Source organism: Oculina patagonica, chromosome 12, assembly GCF_052425735.1.
Source record: "Oculina patagonica isolate OP01 chromosome 12, crgOcupat, whole genome shotgun sequence".
Taxonomy (NCBI): Eukaryota; Metazoa; Cnidaria; class Anthozoa; order Scleractinia; family Oculinidae; genus Oculina; species Oculina patagonica.
In genome coordinates, this window is record NC_135769.1 from 27,455,705 (window position 1) to 27,481,658 (window position 25,954).

General features: G+C 37.9%; 2 protein-coding genes across 2 annotated transcripts in view; one reads left to right on the forward strand and one right to left on the reverse strand.

The window, feature by feature from the left end:
- The window catches only part of LOC144632860 (uncharacterized), a 109,114-nt gene extending 107,081 nt beyond the window's left edge, over positions 1–2,033 (forward strand). The window contains 3 exon segments of the mRNA XM_078491608.1: positions 1–717; positions 719–1,723; positions 1,725–2,033. Of these exon segments, the coding sequence (XP_078347734.1) occupies positions 1–717; positions 719–1,723; positions 1,725–1,895 (1,893 nt within the window). The 3' untranslated portion in view covers positions 1,896–2,033.
- A 2,595-nt stretch (positions 2,034–4,628) lies between these two features.
- On the reverse strand, positions 4,629–25,942 carry LOC144632806 (protein HID1-like). The gene is made up of 29 exons (XM_078491546.1): positions 25,774–25,942; positions 25,489–25,638; positions 21,791–21,854; positions 20,774–20,871; positions 20,188–20,217; positions 19,577–19,627; positions 19,011–19,064; positions 16,894–16,940; positions 15,649–15,770; positions 15,142–15,199; positions 14,699–14,770; positions 13,937–14,078; positions 13,533–13,589; positions 12,984–13,040; positions 12,619–12,702; positions 12,438–12,528; positions 12,256–12,321; positions 12,007–12,092; positions 11,611–11,689; positions 11,318–11,379; positions 10,758–10,860; positions 9,823–9,875; positions 9,198–9,271; positions 8,361–8,452; positions 7,122–7,300; positions 6,468–6,559; positions 6,093–6,192; positions 5,675–5,733; positions 4,629–5,141 (listed from the first exon to the last, which is right to left on the reverse strand). The coding sequence occupies exons 1-29, from the start codon at positions 25,837–25,839 to the stop codon at positions 5,078–5,080; spliced, it is 2,352 nt and encodes a 783-aa protein (XP_078347672.1). The 5' UTR covers positions 25,840–25,942; the 3' UTR covers positions 4,629–5,077.
- Positions 25,943–25,954: the final 12 nt, after the last annotated feature.

Here is a 25,954-nt window from a genome sequence, read left to right on the forward strand (position 1 = left end):
CTGCGAACTGCGAAATCAGAGCTGTCCGTTCGCTACAATGATCTAGAGACAATCGAAACGAGAAGATTTGACATCGCGAGCAATGAATCTTCGAAGCTTTCCAACTCTAAAGAATGGGTCGATGTAGCTGATATCAAATACCGCTGGCTCACAAGTAACATTCTGGAGGTTGGTTTCCCAGAGGAAATCCAGTTTAACATCCTAACCTACAACGGAACGCTTGGCACGGCTATCCAAGTTCCTAGGCCTATGAGAGCCCAGACCGATGGCATATGTGGCGAGAAAGAGAGCAGCTGGATTAGAAAACACAGCAGCAAAGCAACAGCCAATGCTTCCAGAGATGAGAGCGAACTTAGTCAAAAAACGCTTGATCTTAAATTCAGCACGGAATTCAAAATGAAGCAAAGCGACACCTTCCTGACAACAAAGCACGCCTGGCGCAGTTTCTCCGGAGCTGGTTACATGTTAGAGTTCTCGTCTAGCAACACAGGCGTAATGTTTGCAAGTAACACAAGCTTACCAGTTCTCGATGAGTTTACCATTGAAATATGGGTCTGTTTAGTGAATGCTGGTTCTAGCGTTTCCCATCTTTGCTCCTCGGCCCAGAACGAACCTTCTGAGCAAGTCACTGGAAGTCACGCCCTGTTTTCCATTGCTTCCACTAGTGGGGACTTTGCCATCGTTTGCAAAGACGGACTTCAAGTTAAGTGGGAAAAGACAGGTATTTACAACAGGTATTAACATCTATGAGGGTGTTTGGACGCATTTAGCTGTGACCTGGAGAGCAATCGATGGCCGGATACAAACGTTTGCTTACTTCGACGGCAAACATCACCAATCAACGACCTTTGGCGTGATGACTGGAAAGCAATTTTCTTTCGACGGTTTGTTAGTTCTTGGACGTTACATGCGAGGTTACATGGTAGACAGTGAATACGACATGCGTGGTGCATTAGACGAGTTAAAGGTGTGGCAGTATGCGAAGACCATAGAGCAGATAAACGCGTCCATGACCGTCAAGTTCGATGATTACCGTGAAGGACTGGTGCTAAACGTCCCTCTTGATGAAGGAATGGGGCAGGTAACCGAGGGTCGCTTTTACAGTCTGATTCCTGTTAACGTGCCGAGTTCCCTTTCTGAGACTCCAGCCGTTAATATGTCCATTGTGCAGGGTTTCATCCATTCTGGACAGTCCCCTGGATGGGCCCCGTCAGGCGTACACATGACACCCTTAGCAAACTACAGTCTGGCGTTTAGGAACGCAACTCTTGAAGACAACGCTTTGCAGCAGTGTTACGAGTGGTTCTACAAAGGAACTCTCAAAAAATATTGCAGCACACGCCTAGTGTCTCAAGCTCTGTTTTATTACGAGTCTTGCCTAGCAGACATTGCTGACTCTGGCAGCCTTGCACACTACAAGCTGTCAGTGAGTTTATTCGGCTTCTACTGCCAGAAGGTGCTTGGGATAGAGCCGTGCGAGTTGTATGGTACTTATGACGCTTTCCCACGCTGTCCAACCGAGGAAGTGAAGAACGTGCTCACCCCAACAGAAATTATCGTCATCTCAGTATCCTCACTGCTATTCCTGCTGTTCCTGTTGATCATAATAATTGTGGTGTGCCGACGAAGAAAGCGCAAAAGATCCGAAGTGGAGCAGATTTACATTCAAGAACAAGGAACAGAAGCCTCGAGCAAGTACGTTGCTGATGACGGGGGCGATCATCCCGCATGCTTACGCCATGAGGCAGCTACTAGATGTGTATGGCGATGATTCGGAATCGGATCAGAGCCCGGATGTAACACCGCGAGGCACCCCGAGACTTGCACGAAAACCGCTGGTTCGAAACCCTGCAGGCGGAGTGCTGCCTGACGGAGAGGAGGAGAGCGCGGTGTGATATGAACAATGTTATAACGAAAACTTTGTAAAATTAGTTTAGACTTTTTTTAGTTCATATTTTTATAACTTTTAATTTTAGAGTTCGTTAAGTTAAGATAGTTAAGTTTCACATATGTTAAGTTCAATTGCAAAAGCTTTTAAAAATTAAGTACGAGTATTTCCACTAATGAATACCTGCAACAAGAAAACACATGATTTGCTTTACACGAATTTACTAATAGTAAGAAAGGCATTAAATGCTTTTACAGTAAGAAACGCTTTGACCCTTTAGACCCAATTTCTCTCTACTTCTTCCTAAGTCTAGATATAAAAATAAATTCTCTCAAGGACCATCGTAAAAACTGCATAGAAAAAGTAAAGAGAATTTAAGACTAAAAGAATGAATGCGATTCAAAACTGCGTATGGCTATATATCATGGAGTGTTTTAAATTAGCATTTTATGAATGAATATATATCGTGTTTAATATCAGAGTGTATGCCAAGATGCTGTATGAAGTAACAAATATTTACGCGTTTTAATTAATATAAATTGCGTTTTGAACGAATGTTATACAAGCTCAAATTGTACGAGAACCAACCGAGTGTTGAGTGCCAAATGAGTGTTATTTAACAAATCTACAAATACCGAGTGACTTTTCAGTTAAGATGCGTTTTCAATTATATCTCGAGTGTCTGGTTATAATGCTGTTGTCGACTTTATTAATTAATTAATTATAAGTTAATTTACATTTTATTTTATTTTAATTTAATTTCAATAAAAAAACATGAGTGCTTTACATGGGTGGAATCGCCTTAAGTCTAAACCACAAGCGTGAACCAGAATTCTTTTGCTGCATTATGAACTGAAACGGTCTATCTTTCTCAATCGGATTCCAGTTTACAGGAAACACTAAACTTGTAGTAAGAATCTACATATAGGTCCGCAGAGCATTTATTTCTCGAATATTTTCCAGACACCAGCTGAATGTCGACACTTCCGCCGACGACCTTGCAAAAAATCGCCAGGAATTTTCGACTACATCTCAAATACAGTTTAGGCGGGATTTCGAGATCTGACTTCCTGTCGATCTCAAAGCTAACCTGAGATCATGCCCTCCCCCCCTACAAGGGAAAAAACGCCGTCGGGGCTCAAAGCTGACATATTACACGCCATTTGCACTGTTACCAGTCAGCAGTTAAAATTCCCGACAGTCAGTCAGAAAATGGCTGCTAGATGATTTAGTTATACACCAAGTGATAACCCTTCTTTCGAAAACTCGCCCACTCCCATTTACCGGGAAATGTACTTTTTCAAACTTTTGCAACTGCCCTCGCCGCTTTCAACAGTCTTAGTTATCTTGGTTTGAACCAATCTCTCGACTGCCGCGTTGTTTAAAGAAATTATGGCACTGTTATCGAAGTTCAGCTTTCTCATAACCCAGTGCGAAACATTTGCCCTAAACAGCGTACATCCCCGCTTTTCTACAAGAGGAAAACATCTAAACCCGTTACAATACGAAAACAATTCAAACAAAAGACACATTTCGCCTGTTTATTTAAGCGAGCTTGTTTTTCTACTATTACATATTTTACTGACTCGCAGAAAGAACAACAGCAATATTCCGAGGTCAAACTGCATTCTTAATAAGTTTGATCCATTTGGAGATTTTTTAAACGTTTACCTTGTCTCCTCTTTAAATAACTTAATGGGTTAAAAATTAAGATACATCCAATAACCCCGATATACTAGGCAAGCTATCACCTGACAACTGTGAAAGCGAATCCTTGCATAAACTATCCTTATTTTAAAATTCACTATGTACAGTTAATATTTATTTCCTTACAACGTGTGCGACAATCAATAGCGAAGCACGCAAGTGACGTCACGACTCAGACAAGCAAACCAAAATGGCGGACGATTTTCGTAAAACACTTTCTTAAACAGCGGGAGTTAAAAAAAAACACGTTCATAAAACGAAAACTTCGCCTAGATTCCTTCTATTTCTCACTAACACGTGATGTTTTCTGAGCCTAGAGGGGGTTACATTCATTTGCATTTTATTTTAAGGCCTCGCGCGCTTCGCTATTCAAACTTTAACGCGCCCTGTCAACCCCCGTGGGGTTAGTAGAGCGGGAAATTAGAGTTTAGAGTGGGAATTTGGACACACCACCATGGCAAAAACAGCAAACAGGAACTTTTGTTGAGCGATGGGGAAAATTAACAGCGACCAAAAAATACACTCAAAAGTTAACTCTGTCCCATCGCTACAGACCTGCCATAAAAATGTGGGTGGTGTTGCAGCTTTCGCAAGCTCTCACATGAATGGCTCGCTTCCCTTCGAGATAACAATACAACAAACAACAGGAACAATGCCCCTAGCCCCCAAAACAATAGCAACTACTACACTAGAGGACCAGTAGAATGACAAGCTTACGAGAGCTGCTACAGCACGGAAAATTTTCTAAAGGCGTAGTTTCAATAATTGCATGAATAGAGCAGTTTTCAATTGAGTGTCGTAAAAACAAAACCAAAGTATTTACTCTGGCCAATCACAAAGGACACAGACAATCCAGTGAACCAATCAAAACTCGAAGCAAATATATGTAGCTGGCACGAAACGCGGGAAACGGGGGGGGTTTTTTTGTTTTTTTTTTTTTTTTTGTTTGGGTGGAAAAGGGGCGGGGTTTTTTTATACCAATCAATGCGATAAAAAAAAAAAAAAAAATTTTTCAACACAAAAAAAACTATAACAAGAAAAGTTACAGTTCAGTGAATTTGACTAACCGAAACCATGCTACTACAAGCGGACACTTGTTACAATTTTAAAACTCGGTTAAAATTTGTGAGTTTGTGGATGAAACCTGAAGTGTGTGACCATTCAAATGCTGTACAAGGTGGTTCTAACTTTCAACAACTGCAAGCCACTGAAGAGACGACTATCAGCACCTTGGACATGTAAATCTTCGCAGCGTTTAAAGATAACATGATAAATATTTTGTACTCACAGTACTCAAGATACTTTGTACCACTGGGGACAAAATGTCTGAAATTATTTGTAAAATTTATCCATTCTTGAATGTTTGCAACTTAAAATAACTCGTGTTACTTAACGAACGATGGCAACACCAGTTACTTGAACCCGTTATTTTGTCGAGTGTGGGATTCTTTCATATTATTCCTTCCTTCATTCCACGATTTCCTAAACTCTTTGAATTTCAAACAGTTTGACGTCCGTGTCATACCAGATGGGAGGATCAATGTTCCTAAAAAAAAATAAAAAAATTAACAAGAAATAAAGATTGATCACAATCAGCTGAAAATTGGGCTACTGCTTTAATATATATAACCCCCCCCCCCTCCCCCATCATCAGCCTCCCCACTGTTGAGGAACAGTAGAATTTAGGAGTAAGGGCAAATTGTGGACAGGGGTGAAGATCAGGAATAGGGAGAGGGGGATACGCACAACGACGGAACTGAGGGCTTAGCACATGGACATAAAGGCTAGGCATTTTCAGTGGATTTCGTTAGGGGTAAGAATAAATACCTGAAAAACCTGTCCTCAACAGAGGGGTGCGGATTTTAAATGCAATAGCCCATTGTTACTAACGTAGCTGTTCAACCGTAAGAATAAACAAACCTTAGGCCGACTTTCAACCAAAAGTGCGCGCGTATCCTAAATTTCCCGCAAAACTCTCTTCCAAATGACCTTTTTCCAAAGTAAACCATTCATTCTCCTAGCAATACTTCTCCCAAAAGTCGTTCCGCAGTAAAAGGAGATATTTTGTTTAGATTTTACCTGAGGTAGATAATTCCCCACATGTAAGTTCTGAACCACATCTGAGTGCCACTGTTCGCCTGCAATAAAACAGGAGAAAATGCAAGGTCTGTAATGCACTGTGTACTCGTCAATAGCTACTTTATGTTTTTAGTTAAATTCTATACCATTGAGAAAATAGCAAAAGCGTCCTTTCCATTGAGCGAGCACTGACTGAGCCCGCAATCATGTCAGAGGCGTTGCTTCGCAACATGACGTATCTTGATGGCGTCATGCCGACGAAAAAACTTTCGGTTTGCGTGCATGTGCTTAGCTTACGATTTTAGAATAAGAATCGGGAGCTTCATCACGAGCAGTTCTGCTAAAACGGAGCTTGTTTCCCTAGGGTGTTTATTTTTTTAGCGACAGTCAAAGATTTCAGATAGTGCAAAACATGTACCTGGTATTTTCTGATGAGTATTGGGTGTGGCACGGGTAGAAGACCAACTAGGGTGCCATGCTGAAGAAACTTGATAATCTCTGACTCGTCTGTCAAGCCCCTGTCACAAAAAATAGAAACGTTTAACCAAAAGGAACTCTTCAACAGACAGCAACAACAAAGTTGTGGGATTTCAACGGTAATCTTGTAAAATTCATCAAGTAACAGAGAGAAATAGTCAAGGATAAATAAAAACTTATATAGCGCACTTATATTAACGTTCTAAGGCGCTTTAGAATTATTTTTTTAAAAACTAAAAAACTAACAAGACGAATAAAAACATTTCAATTAGGAAATAGGGAAAACGATTTTTAGTTGCCTATAAGGTCAACTTACTTGTCAATGCAAATCTTCTCCACTTGAGGAACAAGAACTTGCAGCATTCTCATTATTGTCTGGAGTGGAAGCTTCTGTTTCCAGGACTGAACCTACAACACGGACAACAAAAATTGTAGCAAGAAAAGGTTCTACATTTAGCATACAAATTATGTATCGTGAGTTTAACGCAGCGGAGGTCAGCCTCAAAAAACATTTAGAGGTTTCTGAATTACATGTAGATTTTCGCTCAAACGTAACATTTTTCATTACCAAAAGTGATCAGCATCTCATATCTCCCTACATCATCAATATAATGTTATTCAGATAGGTAAGGAGAATAAAGTAATTTATCAATTTGGCGATATATATAGCAAATTTCACTTGAATGTTGAAAGTAATTCATGTTTGCTTTGGTTTTACTTTACCGCACTTTGTGATTGGTTTAAAAAACTCGCGCCACACACGTTTTCCCACGCTTTGGGCCGGCCACACGAATTCCCTTCCGAGTTTTGATTGGTTAGCGGAGCTTATGATTTATGACTGGCTAGAGTAATAACTTTGGTCTTGGTTTTATGACACTCGATCGAAAATCGTACTATTGTTTTGTTACCAAAATCTCAGAACTTTAAACGAAATGTGACAACCAGTGAGAAGAACTGACTTTTCACTCACCCACTCTGGTGTTGCTACAAATGGTCCTGAGCTTGTAACAGAAGCGGATCGTCCAATAGACTTTCTCTCTGTGCGTGATGTTCCAGGGGTACTGGGTGGGGTGGGGTCTCCTGTGGAGCGTGCTTCTACGTCGCTGGACTCTGACTCGCTACCAGGTTTACGAATCTCTTTCAAAGACACTAAAGAGACAGATAAAAATTGTTATGCAGTTGGGTTTGGGTTAGTGACATTTCATCAATTTAAAGTGTAGTACATTCAACTACTACATTTATCTTACCATGCTGCAGTTCCTAACTGTAGTTCCATCATTTTTCATACCAATTAGCTTAAAGGCCGATAAAAGGTACCACAATAACTCCAGCAGCATTCATTTTAGGTTTTACCACCCTAAGCAGTAACTACCAATCCACAAGTTTTACCCCCTAAAAGGTAAGATGAGCACCCCTGTATTTTTTAAGGGGGAGATCCCGAACCCCGACAGAAAGTATACATCTTGCGTTTTCTTCAATGTGTTGTAGGTTAGCACTTTTTCTTAAAATGTTACAGGATGATCAATTTGACACCCTGGGGGGGGGGGAGGGTACTCCCATATATGGCCTATATAGGTATGTGCTGCCCGATAGGGTATGGTTTTTGAGGTTCTCGGTCCTTAAATAGGGTATCATTTTTGCTCCTTTTGGCAATGTGTTCCCGGTGTGATCCTTAGATAGGGTACCTAAATTCTATTAGCTAAAATAAACGCCCAGCTAAACGAAAAATTTTCTGATCAGGTATTAGAAAAGCGATTTTATAAAGATTTGTGTCTTGCCGTGCGCAGTTAACCGTTATAATTTGGGTCGTCACGGAACGCTTCTCACTCCCCTTAAATAGGGTGTCATTTTTCGGTTTTGGGCCTTAAAAAGGGAATCAATTTTCGCTTTCTTTATCCTTAAATAGCGTCAGGGTTTAAGAACCTTGGCGGCACACCCCTATCCAAACTTTATGCGAGTACCCCCCCGGGTTTGACACCCTGTGGAGCCCTAACCAGTTGCATATTTGACCATGTAAACTGTCACCATAGTGTGGAATTTGACCAAAATAATTATTCAAAAACAGTCAAATGCCCAGGGGTTTGTGCAGGTGGGGGAAGGGGTGTGGGCACTTTTGGATTTGACTGATACACTAGCAACTCATACAACCATTCAGAACCCCCAAACAGTCACATTATCATTAGTGAATTGTTGAGAAATATATACTTACTATCAGCAGACATCTCGGGTAAACCTTCTGACGCTGCTGCACCCTTTCCAGGCTTCTTTTCCTCTCCTTCACTGCTAGAGGCTTGGCCCTCCCTAAAAGAGACAAGTCAGCATTTACACACTTTCAGATATATATTAATAAGTACAAGCTTCATAGGATATACCAACATTCTACACATAAGTCAGTTGGGGTAACCATCCTGAGCTAGAGTTGTGTCATGAATCAGGTTTTAGGTAAGAGGGTTAACTTACAAATATACGTCAGGGGTTAATATACAATGGATTAGCATCCCACACACAATGTAGCAAATCACTTGGTCACATTTCACACTTAAAAAAAAACACTAGACTGTCAAACCTCTCATAAGCACTCACTCTCTTGCGTGGGACCAGAAAAAATGATGCTTACACAGGGCTGTGCTCTAAGGGTGCACAGGTGCCTCAGGGGACTAACTTTTGTCGTTGGGCGACCAGATAATCTTATTTCTTTCATATTAAGCTTTATGCTGGGCACCCTGGATCTTATAGTTTGGAACCTTTGGGCCCCTTGTAGTTTTTCTTAGAACACAGCCTTGTTACATAAGAGTGGTGTCTGCTTATGGGAGGTTAAAATGTAGTGTTTGTGTCCACTTATGAGAGGTGTCTCTTAGCAGAGGTTCAACTGTACTTAATTATTGCCAGCAAGCTTGATAAACTGTTAAACCTCTTATTACCACAAAATGAACTTTTCCTTAGAGACTATCTACATGTACGATGATACATAGGACATCTTTGTTTGCTAATCGTGTTTCTTCAGTAGCTTGTACTGTGGAACAAATTATAACTGACTGCATCTTACTTGTCAGAGCCCTGTGATGTAAGTCTTCTTCTTGGTTTTTGAACAGTCGCTGGATCAGTTGGAAGGTTTGCCAACTGAAAAACACGAACAGTCAAAATGTTAGCTAGCATTATCATAGGAACTTCTTGTGACTTTCTTTGATTTGTCAAATATTTATGTCTTGTGATTGGTTAATTTATGGCTAAGTAGAGCAGGTTTCAATTGAGTGTCATAAAACCAAAACCAAAGTAATTACTCTGGCCAATCACAAAGGACACAGACAAACCAGTAAACCAATCAAAACCAAAGCAAATACTTAGCCGGCACGAGGGGGGGAAAACGGGCGAAGGGTTTTTTTTTTTTTTTTTTGGAAAAGGGGGGAATAAAATTTTAAAAAAAAAACCAAAAAAAAAAAAAAAAAAAAAAAAAATAATTTATTTCAAGAAAGCCAAGTTTTGCTTTTATTTTGCATGTAATCCCCAGTCTACATTTTTCTATGATTTCCTAAAGATTGGCAACTCTGTATAATTGTTATTTAAAAAAGGTTTTCCTTCCAAGCAGTCATACTACAAAAATGGACGAATAATAAACCCTTAAACAAAAATTCAGCCACAAGTTACCATAACAATTATAAATTGAAACTTACTTGATGGAAGATATTTCTCTTTCTTATAATGGCATACACAAGATGAGAGTTTCCTAAAAAAAAAAGAAATAGAACAGTACTTAACATTTTCAGAAACAGAATTTAGGCACACAGGCAATAAACATTGTATGTTCCATTGTTGAACGTCAGGGACGTTCTATCTAGAGGTGTTCAGGGGTAGAAGCTTCCCCCCAAACAGCCCAGCTTCCCCCCCCAAAAAAATTGTGATAATTTATACAGTACATAGATAAATCAATATATCATTCAGGTCAGTGTACATGCAGTTACATTGCTATCTAGAAATTTTCCATCGCTACGAAGATAAGTTAAGAACTGAAACATTGCCGCTGTTTATCTCTTTTATTCACTTCTTTGTAGTGTATAAATAGTGCAATAGGAACTCTTCGTCTCAGCCGAGCTAACATTGTCAAAACCTAATCATGTGATGACCAAAAAACAATATAAAATTACGGTGAAAATATATCAAGGTTGTGTCTCAAAATACACCAGATTGCATCTCAGCACATATCCATTTATATCCGGACCCCACTAGAAGCTTGTGGCCTTCGGCCACTCGCAACTTCTCCCCCAAACGAAAAATCCTAGATAGAACCCTGGAACGTACTGTATCAGTTGAGAGATCAAGACATTATTACTTCTCCTATCCAGTTTCCTTGCATTTGTTTTAATGTTAGTTTAGAGAATTGGGTGTTTCATCAAGATTTCCTTTTGGCATGTCTTTCTTTTTTTTCCATCTTTATGCTTGGTGTAAACAATGCATTAATTGGTATTCTTTTGAGAAGAAATATTTGTTGTTCACTGATTTGATCACAACTGGAAATTTTAATATTAGGAAATCAGTTTTCAATATGAGGACAAAATGTGGAGTAAACAACACTTACATGTAAGAAGAGGACAAAAAGATATTTACTCACCATCAAATTGATATTGAATGATATTATTGAAGATTTCCAACAAGAAAAATACCAAGTGATGATTGGTAGCATTGGAGAACAGAAACCAAGGAGTGGAAAATGCCTACAAGTGAACACAAGTTAATGACAGTTAACTAAGAACCTTTTGAGCTATACTTAACATCAACTTACATGTACCAATAAAAACATTTTTCTCCTTTTCAGTGGCCTCAGAGATAGAAATACAGTCAACTCTCTCTGAAACATACCGCTTCCAACTGTCCGTCTTATAGGGTGTTTAGTTACAGTAAAATGACTAAAAAGGGCAGGGACAAGACCAAAACCACGTGTCCATCTTATCAAGGTGTCTGTCTAATAGAGGTGTCCATTAAAAGAGAGTTGACTGTACATCATTAAAAAGACATTGTTTTGGGGGAAACAGGCATAAGCTTGGCCTTTACAGTGTTCATTTTAGCCCTGGCCTTACAGCTCGCGAAAAAATGAGCACTGCATTGGAAAAAAAATCAGTGTAACATGCATGAATTTTGTTCGCAGTTGTGCAAGAATTGGACTGCTCTTACCTCCAGGAGATGAAGCAGTTTATTAGCAGCAACCATTGATAATGATTTTAAATAAGGAGAAACTGGGGAATAAAATGAAGACAAAAAGGCACCACAGTTAGTTTTTCACAGTTAGATACTTTGAAAATTAACTAAAATTAAAGTTGATTTAATAACTAGGCTTAAAATTCATTGTAGAACCCTAAGGAGCTTGAGGTGGAAAGATGAATTATTGCAGGGCTTATTGTTTATGAGGAAATGATTGTGGCCTAAGTGATCTCTATCTGGCATGGCGATACGTAACAGACTCTTACCATTTACGATAATTGTTAAAAGACAATCAAACAATGGCTGAAGTCTCTGATGTCCATTTGTGATGATCTTATGGAAAACCTTGAAAAAATAAGAGTACAAAAAAAAAACATGATAATATAACATAAATAGTTAATTACTGGTTAATAAAAATTATTGTGTTGTCCAAAAAAAAAAATATACAGCCTCTCCCACTAAAGGATTAATTTTTTGGTTTGACCCCCCCCCCCCCCCCCTTCAGTTAAACTTTATAAATGAACTGCCATTTAAAATCTTGACTTTTGACTTACCCACCCACACCCTCGGAATTTTCAATAAATACACATATTCAAGAATTGCGATATTATTTTTCCAATGTACACATATTCAAGACTCGCGATATAAAAAAGTGTACTTACAATGACTAGAAAGTCAGCATGAGTCCCCGTAAAAACTGGAATATCCATTGGCACCCTGACTGAGTACGGCTTATTGAGACGGACACCTAGGTGACAAAATTAATAGGATAAAATTCAAATAGTGGACTGATAATGTCTGATCAACGTCACTTAATTAACTTGGGTACAGAGATATGAATTTTACTAGTATACTCCATGAATGTTAATATTCAACAAGATGTACTTTGTACGTTTACTGCATACACCTACCAAAATTTCTTTCTCCACTTAACAGTAGCAATATGAACACTCCTATATGCATCAAACCTAGTCGAGCTGAAAAAAGAAAACACATAACAACTCATTAAGATAATTCACGAATACAAAACAAAAAGGAAATACCCTAGATAGTAACATTAAACACAAGAAAAGGAAAGAAGAACGTGACTTACACTGGTCAGATCTTGCATCATTTAAGTGGTAAAGTATTGGAACCAAGATGTCCAGCACATCACTGCTCTTCAGCACATAGAACAAAAATTTCTACAAACAAAATATGTTTCTCAGTAGATTATTCACAATAGTCATAGGGGTCTCATAGCATTTATATTGTAAGGCATTAATTCCCATTACCTTGTTTTGATCACACATCTTCCAGAAGAGAACAAGCAGTTCTTGATGGAAACTGACTTTTTTGCAAGAATTTGGAAGGTATGTCTGAAAAAGAAAAATTAACAGTACATTAGTACTTAATCAGGAGTCCAGATTAATTTCAAAGGCAAGGTGTCATTGGAGAATTCCCTTACCAAATAATTATTTATCAGACGTTAATAATAACGCCACTAATAATACCAGTAATAATTTAATTAATTGATTATTGGTGGGACAGGTAGTGGACCTTGTCAGGTTTTTTATCAGAAACGAAGGTTCATTCCATCAATGTGCAATTGAAAAGTATTGTTTACTCCAAGAAGCTAAATTTTTTAAACATTACTTACTTGAATAAGTGGATTATTAAGCAAGTTGGCAACACCATGGAGAATGAAGTAAAAGTCCTGCAGGAGAACATCATGGTGTAAGTTTTTACATAAAATAATTATAGTGACAAGCGAAAGCCTTGTGACTTACACATGTATCAGGCTGGAGCTCATCTATAACTTCATAATAATACATCAAATATGAGAGACAGTGTTTCATTGCATTTCCAAACACCGAGAAGGGAGTTGAAAGTATTGAAAGCAGATAACAGTATATTGTATTTTTTACAATCAAAATACCCAGCGCGTGCCACCTAATATTCCGGAATAGTTTTGATTAACGGCGAACGGATTGCATAATTCGTTTCAAACATTCAATTAACCAATTAACCAATCAAATTGGTTTATTTTTGACAGGTTCGCGTGTTTACGGTTGGATGATTTACAATATTCAAATTGAATTTGAATGTTTGAAACGAATAATGCAATCCATTCGCCGTTAATCAAAACTATTCCGGAATATTAGGCGGCACGCGCTGGGTATTTTGACTGTGACAATTTTAGATTTACCTCTTCTCTGTGTATTCGTGACAAATAGTTGCAGAAAAGGTTATCAACAGGAGGTTCCTACAGGTACAAGAATGGAATAATTAATTATTTTGTACAATCAATACCATTTTCCATGATGTTCTATAAAATGAAATTCTTAAATTCCATGACTTTCCAGGTTTTCCATGACCTGTACAAACCCTGTTCAAGCTGGGACCTCAGACCGTGGTAGGTTCAGCCATGCCAGATTGGTCTAAGGGAAGAGGTCTGACAGAGGACAGCTCCTGGCCTTACAGGTTGGGATGTTGGGCATGGGGCCAATCAAGCCATGCCATAAAAAATCACTTTACTAAAGAAATCTCACGATACCCTTTGCAGCCAAGGAATTGTCTGGAAAACTGAAAAGTATATAGTATGTGATTTACCTCAAAGGAGTGCTCAGCATCAGTTCCATTCAGTGTGGCTGCAGCCTGCTGCATTGTTTCGTGATCCAATAACACCACAAGCAACTGAGCAGCTACCTCCACCAGGGGCTCACGGTAATCAGCAAACATTAAGTGGTTATACCTACAAAAAGTTGGGAAAAGAGTTTTTAAAGTGCAGAAATTAAATAATGAAACCAAATTACACTGTTCATAAAAATTTGGTAAAAAAAATTAAAAAGTTGACACTGGTTAATATAGACGTTTTGGCCACTATTGTTGCCTTCTTCAGCAAAAATAAAAATACAAATGTTTAATGGCGTCCTGCTTGGAATATGTTATAGCCAAAGTGTGATAAAACTAAATTACACCTCGAAGGAGGCTGTTCATGTTTTGTAAAAGCCACATGGCCTAGACAGCCAACACCAACTCCAATTTTTGCAACATAACAATTAGATGGCAAGCTCGAGGTTTCTATCTGCTGATGGTTGGCGAGAGGCCAAGCCCAGAGTCAACTATCAAAAGTCAAATAGAAACTGAGAGCAAGCCATCTATTGTTTTGTTCGACAAAAAGTTCAGTGGAATATTTTTATTTAGAGTTTTGGTTTGTGATTTCAGCAATTTTACTTGTGTGTGTTCCCGGGCAGTCTCTGAAAATTAGACTGCCCTTGCATAACCAATCAGATTGCAAGTTTTCCTAATAGTTAGTCACTAGATTATGCAAATGTTAGAACACAACACAAGGACTGAAGTGAATATACTTACGGCACTCCATAGCCAAGAGGATCATAAGAACACACAAGATTCAACAGAGAGGTGAATATTGGAAGAGCATGCCTAAAAAAGGGAAAAAAACATTGAATAACTTCAGATTTAAGAGTTTCAGTTTAAGAAAATACTGTACATGTAATGTAGTAATCACACCTACATATCAACAATGATTACCATTTGTATATTAAAGTAACTACCACTCAATAAGCATTTAGCCCCCTATCCCATTTTATTTCCATTTATCCCAGCCCTTATTTTAATGATCCTCACTCCAAGCCTTTTAAAAGTGATTTATTATTTATGTGCCAGAAGGGCTACCCATAACCTTCCCTCTCCTAGGTAACTCAATACTAATTTTGATAGCAGTGCACTTCAAAGCAATAACACTCATGCCACGCACTAACTATTATTTTGAAATCAATTAAACCATTTCTTACCTATTCCCAGCAGAAGAGAAAAATGACAGCCATTTGTTTGGTCTAGTGTGGTTCTCAGCTACAAAATGATGAAACAGAATGATAAAGCTGTTACCGGTACCTTTTTATATAATTTCAAAAGCAATTACTTATGCACATGAATGTTCTTGGTGTTTGAGAACAACAGCTCAAGCTTTAGTCTGTTTGTAGTCTGTCACCCAAACTTTGGCTGATAGTCTTTTGACAGGCCACCAACAAGCTTATACTACTAGCAGACAGCTGGCAAATATGAAAATTAATGTCCAGGAACTTATGAACTACATGTACTTTGTCATCATCAAAATTAATTATCAGCAAAAAATAATAATTAGCACAATATTAAAGTAAACTTACATACAGTATAACTTAAATTACAGTGTGTTTCAAGTGAAGAGGAATTTTGTTAGGTTTTTTACTTTAAAAATATACACTGTACTCAATAGAAATTTTAAGCAGAAATAAACTAAACAATAAACAGTGTAAACTAACCTGTTGGAGGGAGGTACATTGCTTCTGAAAAGCAAGTCAACAGCAGTTTTAGAAGTTCAGTTCTACAGCAGTCAAACTGCGGGTTTCCTGGCGGCGATGTTGCAAACCCAACACCAGCTTCCCTGTAAAAGAAATTACCTTTGATTAATGTACACATCCTCTTTGACTTTATAAAATTAATGTGCATTTTTGTAAATCTTAACAGAGGAAATCATCACCATCATAATGGAAACTGATTAAAAAAACATGTAGTCACTTTACATGCTCACTTGCCAGATTGTCAAGGGCCCATGCATGCAGGCTATAATTGTGACACCTAAAATATGATAACTCGCTGGTAAATACAAATCTACCTTGGGTAAACAACTTGACGAGAGCTTCTTGTCCAAACAACAAGCTAGAATTCTAGTTTTTGCAAGCCCTGGACTTTGGGTTCAGCAAAGTCAAGTGCTAGTTTCAAAAACTGTGCAGTTTATAGTAATGTTGCAGTTCAGTTTTACCCTTGATTCAATCTGGTAATTTCCTCATTCTCATCCCCATAGCCCTTTCGTTTCTCTTAGCCGGCCGGTCCTTGGCACGAGAAAACGAAGGGCTCTGGGGACACAGGATTTCTAGTCCTAGATTCTAGGACTTCCGGTCTTCATGTATAAAGTCATGACGTTTCAAAAGAATGTATGAGAGAGTTGTTGCGTTTTCGACGTCCCTTTAGGAATTCTTTGTTCCAAACAGCCAATCAAAAAAATTCAAATTAAGTCAAAAATCTTACATGTAACTATGTCCCCAGAGCCCTTTGTTTTCTTGAGCCAAGCCGGCTAAGAGAAACGAAAGGGCTATGGGGACGAGAAGTGTATTTACCTTTGTTTCGTATTCATTATCATGCATGTTTATTACCATACACCAGAACAAAGGAAAATACCTTATTGTTTTAAGGATAAAATTAAACCACGACATAACAAGAAGAACAAAAGACTGTTTCTGGAATCCTTGCATTCCTTCCCCAACAAAAACACTATAAACGAAAGAGCGCCCTTCCCAAGGGTTTACGCATCGCTAGTTGCTCCCCAGGGGGACAACGAACAATAACGTCGATGTAGCTTATTAGAATTCTGCGAACATTGCAAAAATCCATCATTCTCTGAAGAAGACCGCAGAAGGAGATCGAAAATTTAGAGTATCGTTTTATATTTTTAGATCTGTTTTAAACATTTTTATATTTCACAACATATATGTTTGAGGATGTCTTACCAAATATATTCACAACTATCAATTGATGACAAATCTTCTGGCTGATCCTACAAGCAAGAAAATTAAACAGATACATGATCAAAAGATATTACAGACAAGGAAACTTAGCATGCTCACACTTAATATGTGCAAAACACTACTTCAGCTTCTAGCTGTTTATACACCGATTTCACAAATGGCGGACGCGCGGAAAAGAACTGGTACTGAAGCATGAAAACGAGGCGTTTTAGGATAAACAACTTTCGTGTTACAAGGGGAAAAGGAAAAATTACAGGAGTTTTGAAGCTCTCCGCCGTTAAATGGGGGTATTAGATCGCTTTCAAGGTTGATTTCGAGATAACCGAGTTCGAAATAAGTTCGCGGTCTAATATTTGTCGTTTTGTTTCGGGTTCTAAGCAAAACCCTGGGCTGCACATGGCTTGAAATACGGCGGGTCGCCAAACATTTTAAACCTCGGACTCCTCAAGAAAGCTCCGGTATCTAGACGAGTGTACACATTTTCTTAAGGATTTTGGTGAGTCATTGAAGAATATCGAAAATAAACACGCCAAAATGTATTGCCTTTGTAAGCATACTTGTACGTTGTGAAAAAAATGCGTAACAATGATTTTTCGGGCCGGTTTCTTTATTTTTTTCTGGTGAAATAACCATACGTGATCACTATACATACCTGAAACGCATCGATAAAAACGTGTTATTCTCAGTCGACTTTAATAGTAGGTTTTTTGGACTAAGTAGGAGTAGATTTTTGCATTTAAGAAAAAAAATTGTATTCAAATAATTCAGACAGACTGAAGCGGCTACGGCTAGTTCGATTAAAAATAAAACATCAGTTGGCTCCACGCTAAGGATTTACATTAAGTGAAGCGGACAGTAAATGTTCAACACAATCTTCAGTGAACAAGATCATCACAATGTTCCCCAAGTAATGAAGGAAAATAAGGCTATTAATTCTGTAAATTTAGTGAAATCTACTGGAATTCCTTCTGCAGCGTCGAGCTACATGAAATTTAATCTCGGGAAGAAATTTATCACGTGCTAGGCAACTACGACGAAGGTCCAACTGATAGAACAAATATTCACGCTTTCGCTTCATTTTACAAGCTTTTACGCCTTCCGCATTAATTTATATAAAGCTGAGATTATTGGAGGCGATTTTTATTTATTTATCAAGTATTCTCAAATATAATGGTTTATTACAAAGAAGAAACATATCATAGCATTGGAATTCAATACCGGTAGTCTCCGTCTTTTTAATTAATTTGTCGACATTTCAACGATTTGCCTTAGCACAACAAAGGTATTTTGTGAAGTATAAAAAGAATTAAAAAGCGAAGGAATAATAGTAAATAAAAATTGCTTAAAGGATATGTAAACGGACAAGGTATCTGAAGTTGAAGTTTGACTTGTCAAGTCCCCATAACGCAGCTGTTATTTCAAAGCCGGTCTTTTTGCTCTACTAAAGATCCGCAAGGAGACAGAGTTAGCATTTTTCGTTTGCTTTCACAAAAGTGAAAAGAACGTACCTTGACAGCGTCTGGAAAAGAACATATCTTGACAGCGTCTGAAAATTAGTTTCGATATCGGTCCGTGTAAAATTTTACCGGCCAAAATGCAACAGTTGTCGAAGCTCCTTTTGAAAACAAAAACTTTAACTCTGTTTCCCTGCAGATCTACGGTCCCTTTCTGTTTGCAACACGGAAACAAGAATAATTACTAGACTGTAAACTCGTTAAGAATACCTTAATCTCGAAAATTTGGAAGGAAAACGGTCTATTTCCCCGTTTAACAAACAAAAGCTTCATAACTCGCGTAATTTTCACTCTATTCCCCTTGTAACACAAAAGTTGTTTATCCTAAAACGCCTCGTTTTCATGTCTCGTACCAGTTTTTTTCCGCGCGTCCGCCATTTGTGAAATCGGTGTATACAGTAATTTAATCACAAGAAGGTTGAAAAATAATCTATGTTAAAAAAATCAATGAGAAGAGGACTACTGAACAGCTGAACAAGCATTTAAAGAGATGATAACTGCTAATATGCAAATGAACAGTAATAAAGTTTTTTTTTTTTGTTTTCATTATTTATTTATTTTTAATTAACATCAGCACGGACTTACTGGACCAGTTTTCTTGGGAGGATGAACAGTAAATTCAGGACAGAAACATAGATCCTGCAGTGAAAACAAGACTATATTTAGTATCTAACAGGTTTTTTAGGTGACTTCCTTCAGTCAAATTAGTTATCATAGGTAGTATCAGGCTTTTAGCCTGGTGGGAGTCCAGGAGTCCTATCGACGGCCAGTTTTCAGAGAAAATTAATAATTATGAATAACTGTATACAGAGTTTTTTTTGGCAAATTTGGAAATCTTCATACATTTTGTATACCTTTGCACTCATAACTGCAGAAAAACACCTTGCATGCTCATCAGGCCCTCTTATGGCGACAAAGTCACGCCTTGTAAAAATTTTGGACTCCCACTTTTTAAATCCTGGCTAAAAGCCTGGGTAGTAGCTTATAGTTTGCCAAGCACATTCAGCTTCAAAATACACATGGAATGAATATAACTGTCAAAAGTCTGCGTGCAGTATATTGAAAACCTTTTAATTTTTGACCCTGTGATCCAGGACTTAAATAGGAGCAAGCTTACACTGTATTTTTAAGGTATTATAGATTGTACTTACTGCAACTGAACTGAGCAGTGTTTGTGCAAGAGGAGGCCTTGCTTCTGCAGCCTGCAGAAAGAAACAAATAAAAATTCATTGTTATACAATGAAATACATGCTTGATGTACAGTCAACTCCCACCTTGCGGACACCTCGTTATAAGGGACACCCTGTTTATACGGACAGGAGTTTAAGTCCCGGCCAATACGAATTACTTAAAATAACTTCCTCTATTATGGACTTTCCCTTATATGGACACCCAGGGGTTTTACTAAGTTTTGAAGTGGGAAGGCACCAAAAGGAGAGTAAGTGGGCGGAAAAGAGCATTATTTTGACATAAATTTCTTTATAAATGTTCAATTTGAAAGTAGCCAGGTACTGACTCATGAATATCCTGGTACTGGTTCCCGGGTCCCGCCTTCTAATGAAATCCCTGGACACCATGTTGTGGTCCAACAGGTGTCCGTTATAAGGAGAGTTGACTATACATGTAAAAATTATTATTAAAAGTTAATTAAGTTTTGTTTTATTGTGATTATGTAAGTTCAGGACAGACATCTCAATAAAGAACAGTTACACATTTTAACCAAAAATATTAAAAGTACATGTATATAAATCTTAAGTCTCACCTCTTCATTTTCATGATGAAAATTTTCTTCCTGTTAACAAAAAACAAATCTGTTTGTTACGTACACCAATAACTTAATAGCATTGCGAGTTCCTTGAATATATGTACATGAAGTATACACTGTAGTACCTGCAGTGGCCAAATAGTGGAACAACTACAGAATGCACGGCAACTTTTGAAGACAGTGTATCTGGTGGCTTGTTTGGTTCGGCAGTGGATTAAGTTATTGTATTGTGCTCTATGTCTTTGGAGTGTAGATTTGATGGCTCGTTTGACTCAGCAGTGACTACCGAGTCAAACAAGCCACCAGCTTGTGCCCATGTTTTACCTTAATTTGGAAAGTAGAGAATTAACTCTAAGATATAGATACTTCAAAGTTCTGGAAAATAACCCAGCAATTTCCTTCTGAGTGTTAACCCTAGAAAGGAAATCAGGGAACACATGAGGCAAAGAAAAAATATTTGATTGGTGGGTTCATGTTGAGGATCTAGTCTCACTGCTTGTTTCTCTTTGCCAAGGAAATAATTTCAATTATTCTGTCTTAAACACAACAGCCAATCAAAGAATAATAATTATTTATTACATACTTCCTCTCCTGGAACTGTGGACCAAAAGAATCCTCTCCAATCTGGATCCTCAAATATGTAAGGCACAAACCGAGTCAACAGGCGCACACAGTTTAAAACTGAAAATAACAATAAGCAAGGAGTGTGTGATTATATACCAAACAAAAAAGAATTATAACATAAACATGTTACATAGCATATTATATACATATTATGTATACAAGTTACAAAGCAAAGTATATGAAACCTTGTAGTTTTAAATAATAATTTTTATGGTAGTTCATTAAAATTGTGAGAATCACTCAGCAAGCCATAGTACTGTAGTTTAAAATAATTTTAGTTTTAACGTAATTAATTTTTTATTTAGGAATTCTGGTTTCCATATAGAAATGAAATGACTTGAAGCAATGTTTCATGTACTCTGCCTGGGTGGGGTTTCTGCAGGAAGTTATAATTAAGCTGGGATGAACATGACACCATGATAATAACTTAATAACAGACCAGAGTTCTTGCAGGATCATAGGAAAATAATTCTTACAAGGAAGATCTGCAAGGATCCTCAGGGATCTTGAAATACCGGTAATTATCATACAAAGAACTTATATAAGATCCTGGTAAAATCTTCATCAAATCCTTGAATATCTTAAAAAGATCCTTGTAAAGATCTTTGCAACAATATTACTAAGATCTCTGCTAAGATCTTTGACAGATCCTTTTAAGTTCTTCCCAGGGCTGCAAATAATTTTTTTTACTTGAAAGGACATATGTCCTACTAAGACACCACCATGGTCGGACAAAACAGAATTTTGGTCGGACATCACCAAAAACAAAAGGTTGAATTTTATTCATTATTGCCGTAAAATGATTTACCATCAAAAGATTTTGTCCGGACATTATGTCCGACCACACTTGGGATTTTGTTGGACAAGAGCAAATTTTGGTCGGCCAATGTGTGATTACCGACTGTTATTTGCAGCCCTGCTTCCTATGATCCTGCCAAGTTTTTCACCAAGGGTCACTGAGAAAAAAAAAACTTACCAGAAAGTTGTTCATTAGGACCAGAACATCCAGTCAGGGTAGCATTATGAAGCTTCTCTACGCACTAAAGGAAGCAATGGCACATCAATGAACATGCATGCCACAATCATATCAGTATTTCTGTAAATGAAAAATTATTCACATCTAGGATGTGATGCAGACATGTACACTAAAGCCCGGGCCAAACGAGGATGAGAGTTGATGAGAGTTCAAACTCTCACTCTCATTTGGCATGGAACTCTCATGCACTCTCATCGATTCTCATGCGCTCTCATCGACTTTGAACATGCTCAAATTTTCATGAGAGTCGATGAGAGTTTGACGGACTCTTGTTCTCGTTTGGCCCGAGTTGATGATAGTCGATGAGAGTTGAAAACTCTCATGAGAGTCAACTCTCATCAGCTCTCATCCTCATTTTGGCCCGGGCTTAACACTGCACAACAGGCTTTTAGCCAGGTGGGAGTCCAGGAGTCCTATGGACGGCCACTTTTCAGAGAAAATAAATATGAATAACTGTATACACAGGTTTTTTTTAGCAAATTTGAAAATCTTTAGATACCTTTGCACTCCTAACTACAGAAAAACACCTTGCAGGCACCTCAGGCCCTCTTATGGGGACAAAGTCAGGCCTTATAAAAATTTTGAACTCCCACTTTTTAAATCCTGGCTAAAAGCCTGCTGCACAATCTGTACTGTATGATGACCTCAAGTGATTGTTAGTAACAAATGCCCATAAACAAGTGTGCAGATAATTAACTACATGTATATTATAACTATTTACATAAAGTTCCATATATAAGATATTGATCAAGAATGAGGCCAAGCCAGGTTGATAATGCCAAAGGCCAAGTCCTTCTTTTTGCAATAAGCATCAATAGCTATAAAATGTTATGGTGGTGGAGATGGAGAAAGCAGACACTACTGACAGCTACATGCATTACAGGTGTTTACCATTTAACCAAAATCCCACTTATGTCCAGGATTGAACACAACTACAAAAATTACAAAATTTACTATTTCTTGCTATGGTGCTACAAAATCTGCAAAAAAAGAAAAATTACAAATTTTTGTAATTATTTTCTTAGGCCCGGTTCAAACGTCGAACTTTTCATGTGCCGAACCTAATACGTATTTGGGTTGACCCAAATAATTAAGTTCGGCAGTTGATTCAAACGCCGCACTTTTTCATGTGCCGAACTCATTCTGTGCCCAGAGGAAAACAATGACTTCTCAAGTCGCGCACTTTATAAATGAATTAACAAGAACACTCTTCAGTGGGAGAACATATCTCTTTGTGGTTTAAAATATAATAAAAACAGCAGTTCTTGAAGTACAGTTGCCAGGCTTTGGTCAAATGTGTTTAGTATCAACCAGTTCTGTAATTTAACTACTACCTTTAGTTTCCAGTCTTGCTTTTTGTTTCCTTTCATTTTAGAGATATATATATTCAAAAACAAAAGACGAAAACATGATACGAATGCAATCTACTAACAGCGAGTGTTTGAGCGTTGGAAAGCAATCATGATTATATCGCGGTCCAGAGCGTTACGTGGCGTCTTAAATTTTATGCATGACCGCGTTCATGACCTCTCACTAGCCAATCACAAACCCTCTTATATTTACAAATACATTAGCGTAATTTATGCATTAGATTTGGCACATGAAAAGTGCGACGTCTGAATCAGTGTCGAACTTTTGCCATTCTATCCGACTGGGCCTGTCGGATAGAACGGCAGGTCGACTCGAATACAAATCTGTCGAACCTAATTGGTTCAAACGTCGAACTTTTCATGTGCCGAACCTAATAATTAGGTTCGGCACATGAAAAGTTCGACGTTTGAACCGGGCCTTAGCTGTGTTCAATCCTGGACATGCATGTATCTCAAAAATCTCAAACATTTTGGTCAGAAAGCAACAGAACTGTAAATTGAAAATCGTGTTCGGAAATTGGGGAATACAATTTAAACTGTCAAAACATTCTGTACTGTCATCTGTTCATTTCTCCAATTTCCAGTCTCCCATTATGGGAAGACAAAAACCGGGGACTGACTTCTAAATGGTAAGCACCATCTCTTTCAGCCACTTTGCCAACTTTGGAAAAACACCTAATCTCATAACCAGATGTTTACTCATTTCGTAAGAAACATCTGGTCAAGTTCGCTCAGTACGCCATAATTTTGAAAAAGCATCAGCATTTGCGCTCAGATGATTCAAACTTAGTCTTGCACGCAGCGCCATGCGTAAGCTAAGAAGAAAAAATTTGGATTTACAACAATGTAAAGCCTTTTATAAAAACGCTTTCTTGTTTTGAACGTTATTAAAGTGAATTAGCTACTATTACAGTTTGAGGGCCATGCTTGTAGTACAATCAGTTATAAAATACCGGTAACCCTTTCCATGAGTAAAAAGATGGGTGAAAAACTTTGCAAATTTGACACGTACAGCTAGCCTGTATGCATCCAACACAGCACGCACCTTTTTTTCACCGGAATCGACAGCTGGACTGAGGATTTGAAATTTTCACCAAAACATGAGTGGCAGGTTGTTTTGTTTCCCAACTCTATCTCAAGATTGTGTTACTTGTCTTTCCTTGTACAGGAAAGTAGTTCTTGACCTATCTATAACGGCCAAGTTCGCTCTTAATCCACTAAATTGTTGAGCATGCATAGTCGGCTGTGTGTCAGATTTCTGACACATTTGGCGCAAGCAAAATCGGACTTTACCAGATGTTCTCTCCAAAGGTTGAGAAGATCTGGGTACAAGATTAGAAAAATACCATTTCAACCGTTCACAGTTCTTCAAAATCATTGAAAAGGCTGCCCATGGATAACCAAACCACAATACTACACACTATTTTTAGCTATTAAATTAATTAGATAATACTTAACTATGTAATTGGAAAGCTGAAAACATCATTACAGTGACAATTTGGTTTATTTGTTTATAATAATCCAGATAGCTAAATATATAAATACAAACATCCACCAAAGAATTTATATCCAATCAAACAGAAAATCTAGAAAAGTGACTTTGAATTTTTAACACAAAATTCTTCCTGCTGAATTATTTATACGTATACTCCAAAAGATCACTTTAAAATATTCACGCTGGGATAAGTGGAAACTAGGAAAAATTATCGATAAATGTAATGGCACTCACTGGTCGCTTTTGAATAATCAAAGTAACAGCACTTATGTCGGTTTATTTGCCCAGCAATTACGATGTACGTAGGCTGAAATAATTATTTATACGTGTAAGGTCCCCTTTGAAATGTAAACATTTGCAGCGGCTTTCGAGAAGAAACTCGATGTAAATACGAGTGACTTGGTCGTTCCCACACAAGAACTAATAACTATTGGTGACGCTATTATTTCTCTCTAAAATTATAGATCTTTGCATGAACACGTCTTCTAGTTTATAACAAGGCAACAATTTATGTTTCTGACAATCAAATAATACAATAAAATATTTTGCATGCAAGATTTTCGTGCTTGTATAAAAAGCTTACAAATTTATTAACTAAGGAAATTAGGCTTCACCTACAGTTGTATTGTAGTTCAAGACAAAAACAATCACCAAAATTTCAACAAAAGGGAAATCAAGTAAAAGAACCGTTGATCTACATCGATTTCTTGTTCTGTATTTTTAATCAAGATTCATCCATAACATGACATAGTCGAGATTTACATTTTACCCACCTTGTAGCATAGCGTCGCCAAATTTGAAGGATTTTCGTCCCGTAGTGATCTGATTTCCGACGCAGGAATCAAAGTGAACACATCGCTTATATTTGCCGCCGATTCAGACCAAAACTGATCCCAGAAAGTGTCGTCTGTAGCTTCTACAGCCTGAAAAACATCGACAGTTTGTTAGCGACTTGATCAGGTGAAACAGACTGTCGGCAGCCATTCATTGCCTTGCGCGAAGAAATTCGAAAGAGACATGCCATACAGATAAAAATACATTGCCATAATTTCTCTCACCGTCTTTTTCGTCGTCAGCTGAACGACGGCCTTCCTAAAATTTAGTTTACTGTCCGAACCTCCCATTCCTACAACTAAATTTTCCCTCCTCTTTGTGACTGTTGTTCAGAACAAGTGAATGCGCATCCTCCGTCGCCTGTCTTTTCCGCCACGTCGGTTCGGTAATTGTCGTGACCTCTTC

Coding starts and splice junctions, on each gene's coding strand:
- LOC144632806 (XM_078491546.1), bottom strand. CDS start 25,839: ATGGGAGGTTCGGACAGTAAACTAAATTTTAGGAAGGCCGTCGTTCAG. Junction 14,079..14,698: donor CCTCTTGGCTATGGAGTGCC/GTAAGTATATTC, acceptor AACTTTTTGTAG/GTATAACCACTTAATGTTTG. Junction 12,093..12,255: donor AAGTGGAGAAAGAAATTTTG/GTAGGTGTATGC, acceptor TTTGTCACCTAG/GTGTCCGTCTCAATAAGCCG.